Source organism: Neopelma chrysocephalum, unplaced genomic scaffold (genome assembly GCF_003984885.1).
Source record: "Neopelma chrysocephalum unplaced genomic scaffold, ASM398488v2 Primary Assembly neopelma1_175, whole genome shotgun sequence".
Lineage (NCBI taxonomy): Eukaryota > Metazoa > Chordata > Aves > Passeriformes > Pipridae > Neopelma > Neopelma chrysocephalum.
Window position 1 is genome coordinate 85,302 of NW_020897837.1, and position 14,101 is coordinate 99,402.

General features: G+C 48.2%; 1 protein-coding gene across 3 annotated transcripts in view; it reads right to left on the reverse strand.

The window, feature by feature from the left end:
- The window catches only part of DPYSL2 (dihydropyrimidinase like 2), a 59,439-nt gene that overhangs the window by 34,074 nt on the left and 11,264 nt on the right, over positions 1–14,101 (reverse strand). For 2 of the 3 annotated variants that reach the window (XM_027701927.1, XM_027701928.1), the window contains exons 3-4: positions 9,810–9,898; positions 7,246–7,430 (exon numbers count right to left, since the gene is read on the reverse strand). In XM_027701927.1, the coding sequence (XP_027557728.1) occupies positions 7,246–7,430; positions 9,810–9,898 (274 nt within the window). Of the gene's footprint in view, positions 1–7,245; positions 7,431–9,809; positions 9,899–13,354; positions 13,394–13,722; positions 13,806–14,101 lie in introns of those variants that run through there. The other variant, XM_027701929.1, reaches the window with a different exon arrangement.

Here is a 14,101-nt window from a genome sequence, read left to right on the forward strand (position 1 = left end):
CAGGGGAAGGCACAAGAAGCCAAGGAATTGGACACTGGTAGGAAGGCAAAAAAAAATCCCTGCCCAGAAAAACAGGCCAAGAAAAGAGCCCCAGGCACCATTTCCTGCTGCTTCCTTTAAGACCTTGTCTGGACTTGAAGGTGATTAAGGCAGTTTATCCAGCAAGGTTTAACACACATGGCCTGAAAACCCAGCACAGACAGCTGATGCTGTTATATTAAGGCAGGTGGGTAGCTATATTTTATTTTTTAAGGTTTTTTTTCCCCATCTGCAGTGGACAGGTTTTACCTGGAGGACCCAACTCTTCCACCTGCACCCTTCAAAATATCACAGACATTTTCCATTAATGTCAAGGGCTGTAAAAAGCATGACACAGAGATGTCTGCTGGCTCTTTGCTTCTCCTTTGTGTCATCTTTAAGGCCTGGGACTTGGGGATGAGAGCACTGGACATGGGAAAGCAAGAACTTTTGGGACTTTTCACAAGGCCATGCAGTTATAGGACGGGGGGAATGGCCTTAAGGTGAAGGTGGGCAGGATTAAATGAGATATTAGAAGGAAATTCTTAACTATAAGGGTGGGGAGGCACTGGCACAGGTTTCCCAGAGAAGCTGTGGCTGCCACATCCCTGGAAGTGTCCAAGGCCAGGTTGGAGCAACCTGGGAGAGAGGAAGGTGGGGTGGCACTGGATGGGCTTTAAGTTCCTTTCCCACCCAAACCATTCCAGGATTCTACAAGAAAAGCACTTAAAAGCAGCTCTTCAAAGCACATGAACTCATCCCCACGCAGTGGGAAAGCAGCACTCCTGATCCCCAGCATTATATGGAATCAGAGGCATTAAGTGCTATTGCATAAACAGACAACATTGGTTATTTCTGCTGAGCGAGACCCAAATCCCTCTTTTTGGATGCATGGAAAAATCTAGGTCAGTCCCATCTGCAGGAAAAGGGCTGCACTGACAGTGCTGCTGCCACCTCAACCCCCCTGTGTTCACAGCCAAACCAGGCTCCAGCACGTGTGGAATATTCCCTGTGCCCTCCTTCCTCTGCAGAGAGGAGATGGAGCAGGTCCAGAGCAGAACAAGGCAAAACAAACCCAGCCAGGGCCCCCTCACCTGCTCCTTAAAAATCAGCATCTCCAAGAGGCAGAAAAGATGGGAGAGGAGCAAGGGGAGGATCCAGAGCTGCCCTGGGGAAGGCAGAAGATGAGGAAAGAGGGGAAAATCTATTTGACTCACAAACAAGTCGTGCTGGGTGGTTTCAGAGGATTCCCAAAACCAGGCACAGGGATTTCACTGTTCAGCACTGATGGCCCAGCCTGAATATGTGAGAGCCAGGGTTCCAGAGCCAGGGTTCCAGAGCCAGGGCTACAGACACCATCACCCCCCAGGCACAGCTCCTCAGCTCCTCCAGCCCTTGGCTGCTCCTGTTCCTCACAGGAGCCCGTTCTCTCAGTGCTGAGATGACAAACAATAGCTGCAGCCCAAAAAGGGGGGGAAACCCCCCCCCAGCACACACCCCCCCAACACACCCCACATCCCAGGGCTGCACAGCTGCTTCCTCCTGTGCTCTCTGGCAAAGGACATCAAGGGCTTGGCAGATTCCAGCCAGCTCCCCCTTTGGAAATCCCAGCAGAACAATAGAGGATCCCATCCAGCACTGCTGGGAGGCTGGAGCAGGGCAGGCTGTGCCTGGACAGTGGCTGCACACCCCGGGCAGGCTGAGCCTAATGGACTTAGAGGGGTTTAAGAGCTCGGGAAGAGGAGCTCGCACCAGGGAACTGCCCATCTCTGCTGACAGCCCCACTCTCTCATTAAGGATTTTAAGCCTGCCCTGAATGAAAGCAACAAACACACCAGCAGGAAGCTGGGAGTCGGTGGAGCGAGGAGATTTAGTGGGAATCAGTGCCCAGGCTGGAGTTGGGGGGAGGATAAAAAGCACCAAGGGCAGCTGAGAAAGGGCCACGGGGACTCTGCACCCCCGGCAGTGCCATCCCCTAAATCACAGAGTCCAAGGGAACCTCCACCCATACAAAGCACCAGTCATTTTTTCCAGAAGCAAGTGGGCATTTTCACTACATTTCTAGAGAATTAAGCACTTCTTTGCTGCAAAAAAAGCAGTGCCAGAAAGCCAAAGAGCCCCAGAGCCAGGGCTGGTCCAGCCGCACAGTTCCTCTTTCATCTCTGGGTGCAAAGAGAAACAAAACTGGGGCTGGTGCCTGGGGAACAATGCAGTGCTGTGTACACACAGCCAGGGACTTGGTGAGACACTGCAGCTCTGTGGTTGCTGCTTTTGGATGCAAAATGCTTGGTTTTATAATTCCAGCTCAGCCACAAGTCACTGCGTGACCACTGCTGTCACCTCCTCCTGTGCCTCTGCCTCCCTCCTCCTCCTCCCCTCACCATTTAGACTCTTGCTCTCCACCAGGATAAAATTAACCCTGATAATATAAAATAAAAGCACTCAGAGTGAGGTAGAATATGATCTAGTCCTCACTGGTTCATCTAAATACCTTTCTAAACCCCACTCTAAGCTCACACAGTCTTATACTCTGACCTCTTTTGGGGCAGCTCCATTCCCTCAAGTCATGCTCAGACCAAACACCAAGAGCTGAGGAAGCGTTCTAGACTGGAAACATTCCCTTCCAGCAAGGTGGTGACCTTCAGGATGACCTGGGAGAGACCTGGTGTCACCACACTCCAAATTTGACTGAGCTGAGCAGCTCAAAACCTGCAGCTCAAAACCTCTGCCATCCTGCCCCCGAGCTCCTTAATAGCAGGGTAAGGAATTAGGAAGCTGAAGGCAGCCCATGTGAGGCTCCTGAAGCTCCCAAGATACACAGGCTCCTATCCCCAGTGCCCATCTCCATGTTATTAGACAAGTTCAAAAGGCAGCTGCCTTCCAAGTCACCAAGCCAGGAAAAGCTATAATTTCTCTCACTGTAATTTCTCTCTATGATTATAACAGTGGTTGACTGAGTCAACACAGGCAATGTCAGCAAGAGATTTCACCCAAGGCCAGCAGAGACCCAGGGAAGAGGCAGAGCCTGGGAGGAGGGGCTGAAATGTGTGTGGGAGCTGGCCTGGATAGCTGGAGTTCTCACTGGGATATTAAACAGGCTCGAGGATCAGAGAGACAGTAAATATACAGAGCTTAACTTCATCCCTTCCCAAGGGCTGGGAGCAGAGGAAGGTGATCCTGCCCCTGCTGAAATCACAGGGAGTTTTCCCACTGGTTTTGAGGGGGATTTTACCCATCACAGGCAATAAGCAACCAAACCATCAGCAGGCTGGGAGAGGCCACCCCGGGCCTGGCACTGAGTCTTCCTTCTCCAACAGCTCCAAGGACTGCTTTATATCCTGGGGCATCAACCTATTCCAAGTTGGGAAAATAGTGGCTCAAAAACAGGGTGTCCTGTGCAGGGTCAGGAGCTGGACTTCAGTGACCCTGATGGGTCCCTTCCAACTCAGAGATATTCTAAGATTCTATTAAAAAATGCCATTTTTAGTTCACAGAAATTGTGGCTCCGTGGATGAGAAAGAACCTCTTGTAAAGGGCAACTTCAGGCAAAACTCTGGAAGGACTGTTCTCTTTCCATGGAACACAGGGGAGCTCAGGGAAGTGACCCTGAGGGGTTGGAGCATCCCTAATACACCTCCCTCCTGCAAACCCTTCTGTGGATCGTTCTGGAATCCTCCTTTCATCCTAATGCCCAAACACTGCATTCTGACATTTGAAAAGGGCCAGAATCCAAGTTTTTTTTCCAGAGCAATGTTATCCTAAAACACACAGGGCCGTTCCCCCTCAGCTGACAGGCCCACACTAATATTGTTTTAAGGTGGGGACAGAGAAAAAGGGTCCTGCCAGTTGTCATCTCAGAGCAACAGCCCTATCACAACAGGTCATGTGAGCCCAGCAAAACCAACTCTGTTTGTTCCTGCATCAGCAAAGTCAGCTGGAGCCTTGCCTTTGGCACTGGGGAGGGCAGAGACAGAAGGATCATAGCTGGAATTCCTGCTCAGATGGCCCCGGGGGAACCAGCAGCCAGAAAAGAAATCAACCCTAATTCCTCAGCGAAGCAACCTCAGCAGGGCTCAGGAAACCAAGGGCTGCGGGGAGCACAGAGGGTGTGGAGGGAAAAAAACTGGGATCAGCACCCCCAGCCCCTCTCCCTCATCCCACCTGAGCAGGGAATTGGAGCCAGATCTGCTTCCCACCGGGAGAAATCACTACAGAAAACACAGGTGTCCCATTTGATCCCAGAATCCACTTGATTCCCCACCTCTGATGCTGCAGTGATGAATTTACTGGGAAAGGGCAAGGGAAGCAAAGGAGAACAGGGCTTGGAAACAATAGGTTACATTCCTGAACTCCTGTGTGCTTCCCCTGGGAATTAAAGGAGAAACGTGGAATCCGAGCTGAGCTGCAAAGGAGCTCCACTGAAACTCCAGGTGAATTCCTGAGGTAGAAGCCAAAACTCTCCGTTACCTCCCCAAAGCCAGAACTTCACCCCCAGTTTTGACAAACCAACCATCAGTAGGAAACGTGCCCAGGACTCTTTGTTTTAATTTTTCACTGCAGACCGTATGTAAAATAAATATTTCCCTGCAATGGCTGGAAAGTAAAACAGCCTCAAAGCCACCCTCCTGCATGAAAATGTGAAATAAAGTGAAGCATGAAGCCGACCAACCTGTTTGCTTGCCCAAAATTATGGCTGTGTATAAACAGAGGGAGTAAAGGTATTTGTAAATAAATCACACCGAGTTTGCTTAAAGCACAAATGAAGAAATGTGGGGGGGGGTCCACAAATCTCACATCCAAAAAGGCTTTTTTTCCCCCAAAAAAAAAGCCCAGGAACAGAGGCACACGGTGGGACACGTGTCCATGGGAGGAGCAGGTTCTTTGGAAAAGTCCCAGTATTTAAAATATACAAGGATACGACTCTGAGAGGGCAATTTTCAGGCTGTAATTTGTCTGCAATATTATGAATCCAGCTCGCTAAACATTGCCCTACTTATCATAAAAGGGAAAAAAAAAAACAAACCTCTGCCATCAACCACATCCCACCTGCTCTGGGAAAGGCCACCCACCAAGAGCACGTTCAGGAGGGCAGCTCTCCCTGCTCCAGCCTGGAAAAAACTCCTGCAAACGCTGGAATTTTGCTGAGGAAACAGCTGAGCTGACACAGGGGCTGAAGCTTTGAAGCCTGGTTGGATCATTTATCCTGAATTTCCACAGCTCCAGTGGCTGATTCCCACCCTTCAGATCATCCTAATCAGTCCAACTCATGTCCTTGCTATGAAGCTTTAGGAAGAGGGGTTTTATTCAGAGATATTTTGTATTTTGGTGTCTTAATGTGAGACACTCAGGAGGGTGAAGTTTAGTGACCTGCCTCCCCTGTCCACTGTCATCACTCAAACTGTGCTCGTTTTCCACAGCTGTAAAAAGAGAATTTGTAAAAAAGGGGGTTCTCCTCCAACCTCCCCAACTCAGAGACATGTTACCAGCACCATCAGAGGGATATTCAGGTATATTATTCAGTCCTAAAAGCAACAGACATATTTGCAAATAAAGGAAGTCCAGGTGTTTCTGAAGCCCGAGGCTCTGCAGGGGTAAAAATTGGGCAACCAAACTAAAGGGCTGCTCCAGAAAATTTTGCCAAAGCAATTTCTGCTTGAAACATTTTTCAAAAAGTGCCACTGAGGGAAATAATGCTGCTGAAAGGTCAGAGGCAGGCGACAGAGAATGTTATTTTGATCTAATTCAGCTTAACAAGGAAGAACAAAATGATAATTCAAGTGTGAACCAGGTGTATTAATAACAAAGGAACGACCAATGGAACAAAGTCAATGAACTGAAGCTGAATTTTCTGAAAAGAAAACACCATTTCAGTGCTATTCATTCAAACTGACAGCAAAGACTTGAAGAAAAACTGGATATTAGTGCACACAATGAGATGATCCTCAGCTCCTCTCCCACTTCACATTCCCTGGGTGAGGTTACCTTCGTGCACAAACCTCACACTCTGAGGGGACAACACCATGAAAAACCATTTTCCAGGTTATTTTAAGAAGGTTTATTTGAAGCATCAGGCCAAGTTCACAGGCCAGGCTGTGCCTGGACCACTGGCTCCTACTCCCAAGCTCCAGATCAATCAACCCAAGTCCAGGGACCAACCTCCAAGAGATGAGGATGTTCCAGGGCAAACAGAGCTGGGTTTGAACTGAGGAGGGTCAGGCTCATCCCTGGCTGTGCCTGAGACCTCTTTATATCCCTGGATTGGACAATATATCCATGGATTGCACTAGCACCTGTCCTAAACCGTGGGCTTTTATTCCCCTGGGCCTGAACTCCCCTCCTGTGCAACGGCAACACCTCAGAGCACGTGAAAGACTGAAAGATGCTCAGACATTGCACCTCTTCACACCTTTATCTCTCATCCTCGTGTGCAGTAACAGATTCCAGGGCACCATGGAAGAGTTTACACTGCCACAGAGGGGTTGGTTTTTTCTCCACCTCAGACAACATCCCCAACAATGACTTGCTTATGGAGTTTTAAGACTCTGGCTCTGACAGGCCAAGCAACACAAGCAGGGACAGAGAGCCTGGAGCTCATTCCTGAGGCATTTCAGAGGCAGAAGGGAGCACCCTGAGTGTCTAATCCTGGTGTCAGCAGAACAGTCAGTCTGTCTGGCTTTTTATTTTGAGGTATTTTCACTTCCCAATCCCTCTCTTCCCCCAAAAGAGGAAATGGGCACAAAAGGAACCATGTTAACAAAAATCCGGTGCTAAAGCTGAAGTGGGCACGTGAAAACCCTTAAATAAGTGGCCCAGTTCTCAAAGACACACAGAAAGAACACTTGGCATCAGGCCCCTGGGTGTGAACAGTGTGATGGACATCTATCCACAGACATTGTGGAGACAGGAACTGAGGCACAGGAACGGGGGGAATCTGCTCCTGGAACCAGAGGTCACAGTGTGACTGGTTTCAGCAGGAGCAGACCCAAAAATCTGCTGAAGTCACACAGGCAGCAAGACAAAGCCTGCCAGGGGGAAATGACTGCCAGCTGTGAGGTGGGGAAGTCCTGGGGTTTTGCCTTTCCACCCCTATTCCCACCCAAACACCAGCTTTTCTCAGCAGCCTGGACAGACCTCAGAAATCAGCTGGTCCCAAATATGTGACTTACAGAGATCCTGAGAGACAGAGCAAAGCCCAGCTTTGCTGGCACAGAAAAACCAGGCACTCACTGATCATGGTGGTGCCTCCAGCCAGGGCAGCCTTGGTCCCTTGGAAGAAGTCATCAGCAGAGGTCATGCCCTGCTCTGGCATCTGGAAGCGGGTGTGGACATCGATCCCGCCGGGAATCACCATCCTGCCGTGGGCTTCGATGGTCTTCACCCCCCCGGGCACAATCAGGTTCTCCCCTATTTGCCTGGGGAGAGAAGGAGGTTCCCAAGAGCAGGTCAGGCCCAGCCAGGTGTAAACAGACACCCCTGGGCTACTTAACCTGGCTGCAGCTTCCTTTTTCCACCTAAATGAGGGCACAGGAGCAGCACAACACACGGCTCAGAGGATTTTATTCTTCCCCTTGGAGCAGCTGCCAAACTGAGAGTGAGGGGTGCAAGTCCTTCAGGACATCAGGGCAAGAATAAAGGAATTATTTTGTATTTTTGTTTATATATTTATATATATTTTTTTATATTTCTCTACTTATATTTTATATACTGTATCACTTATATATCTAAATATAAATCATAAATATATTTATAATAAAGGAATTATTTTATATTTTTGTTTCTGTATTTATATTTCTATCATGTTTATATTTATCTATTTATATTTTCTATATTGTATCAATTATATATATAAATATAAATAATAAATATATTTCTAATAAAGGAATTACTTTATATTTTTGTTTCTGTATTTATATTTCTATCGTGTTTACATTTATCTATTTATATTTTCTATATTGTATCATTATATATATAAATATAAATTATAAATATATTTATCATAAAGGAATTATTTTATTTTTTTGTTTAGATATTTATATTGTGTTTCATATTTATCTATTTTCTATATCATATCAATTATATATATAAAAATATAATTTACAAATATATTTATAATAAAGGAATTATCTTATATTTTTGTTTCTATATTTATATTTCTATCGTGTTTTACATTTATCTATTTATATATTCTGTATTGTATCAATTATATATAAAAAATATAAATTATATTTATAATAAAGGAATTATTTTATATTTTTGTTTCTATATATTTCTATCGCTTTATATTTAGCTATTTATATTTTATATATTACATCAATTATATACATAAATATAAATTAGAAATGTATTTATAATAAAGGAATTATTTTGTATTTGTTTATATATTTATATTTTTGTTGTATTTTACATTTATCTATTTATATTTTATATATTACATCAATTATATATATAAATATAAATTATAAATATATTTATAATAAAGGAGTTATTTTATATTTTTGTTTAGATATTTATATTTCTGTTGTATTTTACATTTATCTATTTATTTTTTATATATTATATGAATTTATATATATAAATTCATATAAATTTATATAAATATATTATATATTTATATATTTATATAGTATAAATATATTATATATATTTATATATTTATATGGTATAAATATATTATTTACATAGATTTATATAAATATAAATTATAAATATATTTATATTTTTTTTTAATAAAGGAAGGAAAAGGAGCCCCTCTGGCAGCTGGGGAAGGGGCTGTGCAAGTCATGGATTATCACTGCCCCTAAACCAGCTTTACTGGGGCTGGACTGGAGTGACCAAGTAGCAGCTCAACCCTTGATTCCAGCTCTCTCCCAGCCATTCACATCTCAGCACTGTTTTGGGAGAATTTTTGCTTCTCTATTATCTCCTGTCCTTTCATGCACAAATCCCTGCACGAACATAAATCCAGGCAGACCCTGCTGACCAAATTCCTGGTGAGACCCTCAGAGGTGCCTCCAGCCCAGCTCCTCCCAGCCATCCTTTCACAAGCGCAGCAGTGGATGACACCCTGCAATTAATGAGCTGTCCCTGGCTGGCTCCTTTAACTTTTAACCTTGATTAACAAAGCACATGTGCTGGCTGTTTATGCAGAACAGGAAAATTCCTTGGTTGTAACCTCTGCCTTGTCCTTTTTTTTTTTTTCTTTTTCCCTAGGAGTAATTTTCCAAAGAAATCTGTAATGTATTTAAAGTGCCAGAAAGGCATGTTTTCAGGACTGAAAACACCCAAAGAGGTTCTGAACCTCTCCAACCACAGGCTGGGTTTGAGCTTTGAGGGGGGTTGGGTTGATCTTTGCAGCGCAGAACCCAGAGAGTTCAGCTCTGCAAGAGGCTTCCAGAGGTCACCTAAGTCCAGCCTCCCATCCTAAAACAGAATTAACTGTGTTAGGACGCTGAACTCTGGATTCAAAATATCTGAAGTCATAACTCAGTAAAACATTACAACACGGATAACTTCAAACACATGTGTCATCTCAGCATGGGGCTGCTCACATGGCTAAAATTAAGCACATGTAAGTCCCTCCTTTGAGCCAGTGGGGTTTGGGCCCAGTTGTTTATTTAATTCAACACCTTGTTTTTAAAAGTCCCTTCATTAAACATCAGGACATAGGTGAAATATCCTTTTTTTTTTTCCACTGGAGTTTAATAGAGCTCAGTGAGACTGAGCCATCGCTTGCTCTCTGCAGTGCATTTCTGTACATCCCCAACCACAGCAGAATATCAAGATTCACTTACTTTATCAACCCATCCTCCATGTAAATGTCTGCATAAAAAGACTGGTCGTCATTAACTATTTTACCACCTTTGATCAAGAGACGATCGCTCTGCAACAGAAGGAGACACAATTATTCAGAGGGAAGGCTGACAGTCTGCAGTGTCACCCCAGAGATAAAAGGGGAGGGAAGGCATCAAGCTCTGCATTATTCACCAGAGCACGTCAAAACACCAGTCAACTGCTGCACTTTCAACTGGAAAGATGAAATATTTCACTGCAGCCCCGAGTCCTTTCATCACACCCGTGATCAAAAAAATATCAGAACGGCAAAAGAGGGGTTTATTGGCAGCTCCACTCCTACCTGCAGCTTTGGCAGCACCACGTGCAGCAGCAGCAGCATTAAATAATCCTGGGAGGGGTGTGGAAGAGCCACATCTCTATTTTTGAGGCCCAATTTCCTATCTCTGCACCCACACAGTGGTGGAGTCACTACTTGGCTTCAACGTGAGTCAACTGCTGTCAGGGAAATGGCCCAAAAGTCTGTTGCCAGGGGTTACACAACACAAACAACCTCCTTTGGTCCAATTTAGTGATGTCTCTCTGCAGTGGATCCTCCCGGAGCCCTTCCAGAGCTCCACTGCACATCCAGATGGAAGCGAGCAGGGAGCAGCACATGGAATTTGGGAGAAGGATTTACACAATGCTTATTAAGATTTCCTCAAATTAGAAGACACTCTGGCAGGAACAGGGAGGTTATTACAACAAGGCAGCTATCAGGCAACATGATTTTATCACAGCACAGGGTACATCTCGCCTCTGCCAGATTTTAGGTCAAAAACAAATGTATCTTTCTTTTTTTTTTTTTCTTGCAGTAGCCATAAACAAGAGTGAAACACTCTGCAGAGCTCGGGGTGGGAGAAGAGTTAAAAGTGGCTGCTGCACCCCCCTGGCTCCCCCGTTCCCCACATCACAGAGGCATTTTTAAAGCAGATGAATATTTAAGGCAAAGCACACACACATATGTTATGCAGGGTTTGGTTTAAACCACACCTTGACCCCCAAATCTGCACTTGTACTTACTGTGATTCCTTTTCCTCCTCCCAAAATATGCTTTTGAGAGAGCACAAAGCGATCCCAGCACAGCCAAGGCTCGGGGAACCAAAAGCTGACTTTAACAAGGGGTGGGAAGCAGGAATTCAACTCAGAGGTGCCCTGAACTTATAGAAAATATGTATAATGCAGTGACAGTGGTGCTCAGGGCCCTTATTTCAAGGAGCAGCTCCACTGGTCAAACAGAAGGAAGAATCAGGCGTTTTCCCAAAAAGCTGAAGAGTTGGAACACCCAATTCTCAACTGACACAGGCTGACACGGCCCTTTTAACACCAAAAAGGCCACAGGAATTTCATCAGCTCCTGTTTTATACCATTACATCCATCTTTTATACAACTGCTGAACATCTATGAGATGGCAAGTCCTTCTCCCTCTTTTTTTTCCATCTCCTTCCTCCTCCTGCTGCAACTGGAGGCTTTCCCAGGGCAACGCCAGCAACTCCAAAAACAAAGAAAACCCTAAGATTTAAATTTAGGAGCTGCTGCCAGTGCCAACAAGCCTGGATGAATTGACGTGGGGTGTGAAAAACCCACCTGTCCTTCAAGGCCAGCCAACTGTCCTACATGTTTATCACCTCCAGAAGCACTGCAGTGCTGATGCCACCTCCAGAGCAGGCTCCCTGTGCCACCACAATGAGAGAGTTTGGCCTTGGATGTCACCCCCAGCCCGAGTCCCAACGCACTGGGCATCAGTTACGGAGGAAAAAAGGAAAAATATATACGTATAGTGGCCACAAAAATGCAGCTCGGGGCATTTAAATGATGCTTCTGCTAATAAGCAGGGCTGCTGCTGAGGATTTAGGGGTCTGAGATGAGGGTGAATCCTCCTGCTCGTCTCCACCACCTTGGAGACAAAAGCACAGGCAGTTTGTGTGAGGACCTGCCACTAAATCCGTGTTATTCACCCTGTGGATGCAGCGAAACCAGGGCAGCCACACATCCATTATCCTCCTTCTTCAAGCTTTAAGTCCCGGCTGGTAATTCCAGGTTTATACCACGGCAAATAAGGGCAGAATGTGATTTTCCCCATCCCTTCACAGGAGGGTTGGGCGCACACAACATAAATCAGAGCGTTCAGCCAAAAGAAAAATGCGTCATGTGGCCCGTGACAGGGGTTCAGCAGGAACCTCCATCTCTCTTTTAAACAGCTTTTTAAACTCTTTACCGTCGGATCTTGGAGGGGGAACTACCTCCCTACCCCCAAAAAAATAATTAAAAAAATAAATTAGAAAAAGAGGATGCTTCATTTATCACAATTCTCTGCATCCCCCGCGTTTCTTCACCACTGTAATTGTGCGACCCAGCGGCTCCTGCCCAAATACTGACACGTCAAAGCCCCGTTTCCGAGCTCCCTTTCCTGCCTCCGAGGATGAGGAAGGAGGACGAGGATGGGTGTGTCCGTGGGGCTGGGCAAGGAGCGGCTGCCAAGGATGAAAAACTCCCGTGTCCAAAAAAAAAAAAAACAAAAACCCAAACAAGCAGCGGCTCCAGCAGCCCGTTAGACGGGAATGTCTTACGTAACCCAAAGTTGGTACCCTCGGATCCGCAATACCTGCCCTAAATCGGCTCCCACAACAAGGAGACCGAGGGAGGGGGTTGGATTTTATATAACGGCTCCTTCCCTGCTCCCCCAGGATCGCTCCGAGACCTGCGCCTTGCCAGAAGCTTCTTGGGGAAGAAAAGGCGATCCTGGACCATCCCCGGGCGGGGATGGAGGGGCTCGGGCTGATCCCCCCCCGCCCGGAGCCGCCCCTTCGCCGGGATGGGGCGGGTGGGGATGGAGCGCAAACGGGGGGCACCGAGCCCACCCCGGGAACGCACCGAGGGCAGGGACCCCTCCGCGGGAACACACCGAGGGCTGGCAGAGCCCCCCGGGGGCAAGGAGAGCCCACCCTGGGCACGCAGCGAGGGCAGGGACCCCTCCCCGGGAATACAGCGAGGGCTGGCGGTCCCCACTCTGGGCACACACCGAGGTCAGGGAGAGGCCCCCGGGGACAAGGAGAGCCCACCCTGGGCACACCCCGAGGGCAGGGACCCCTCCCTGGGCACACCCCGAGGGCAGGGGGACCCCTCCTCGGGAATACACCGAGGGCTGGGACCTCTCCCCGGGCACACAGAGAGGGCACCGAGCCCACCCTGGGCACACCCCGAGGGCTGGGAGAGCCCCCCCGGGGGTCGGGAGAGCCCACCCCAGGCACCCCCCGAGGGCACCGATGCCCCCGCCCGGGGGTCCCCGCGGGGGCGATGCCGCCGAACCCGCCCCCGGCCGGGGCTCAGCATCCCCCGGGCTCTGCCGACCCCGGAGCCCCCCCCGGAGCCCCCCCGGGCGCTGCAGCACAGGAAGCGCCGCATTATCCCTGATCCCATTATCCTCCCCCAGCCCCGCATCGCTCCGGCACACAAAGGGCTCCATCCCCGCGCACCCCTCCCCCTTCCCCGCCGCTATTCCACTCACCGTGATCCGCGGGATATTTTTCTTCCCCTGATAAGACATCTTGGGAGAAATCAACCCCCGGTGTGTTTATGCGATAATGTTAATTATTTTTTTGTTGTTGTTGTTTTTAAAGAGAGAAGCGCGGCGGCTGCTGCACCGCTATTGTCTCCCCGCTTCAGCAGCAACTGCTCCGCGACCTCCCCCTCCACCGGCGTGATTAAAAAAAAAATAAAAAATAAAATAAAAAATATTAAAACAAACCAGGATTTAAAAAAAAAAAAAAAAAAAAAAACAAATCCCCAATCAGAGGCCAAATCACTGCGATCCCGGGGAAGGGGAGAGCGGGGCGGGGGGGGGGGGAAGAACGCGGCGCGGCGGGGGAGGCGAACCGTGCTCTCCGCAATGGCAGGAACGGGAGAAGCAGCCAGCCCTGCGCGTCTCCCTTTCTTCCCTGCGCCCGGAGCCCGGCCCAGCCCCGGCAGAGCCCAACCCAACCCGGGCAAAGCCCAACCCAGCCCCGGCAGAGCCCGGCCCAGCCAAGCCCGGCCCAGCCCGGGGCGGCAGCGGCGCATGCGGCCCCCGCCTCTCCCGGGCCACGCCCCGCCCGGCTCGCCGCGCCATTGGCTGAGCGCCCGCCGGGATGCAAATCAGCGGCGCCCACCGCCCAATGGGAGGACGGAAGACGCGCCTGTATGCAAATGAGGGGGTGGGTGGGAGGGGCCGCGCGCTCCCGGCGGAGCGGGGGGGGGGGGGGGGGGGGGGGGGGGG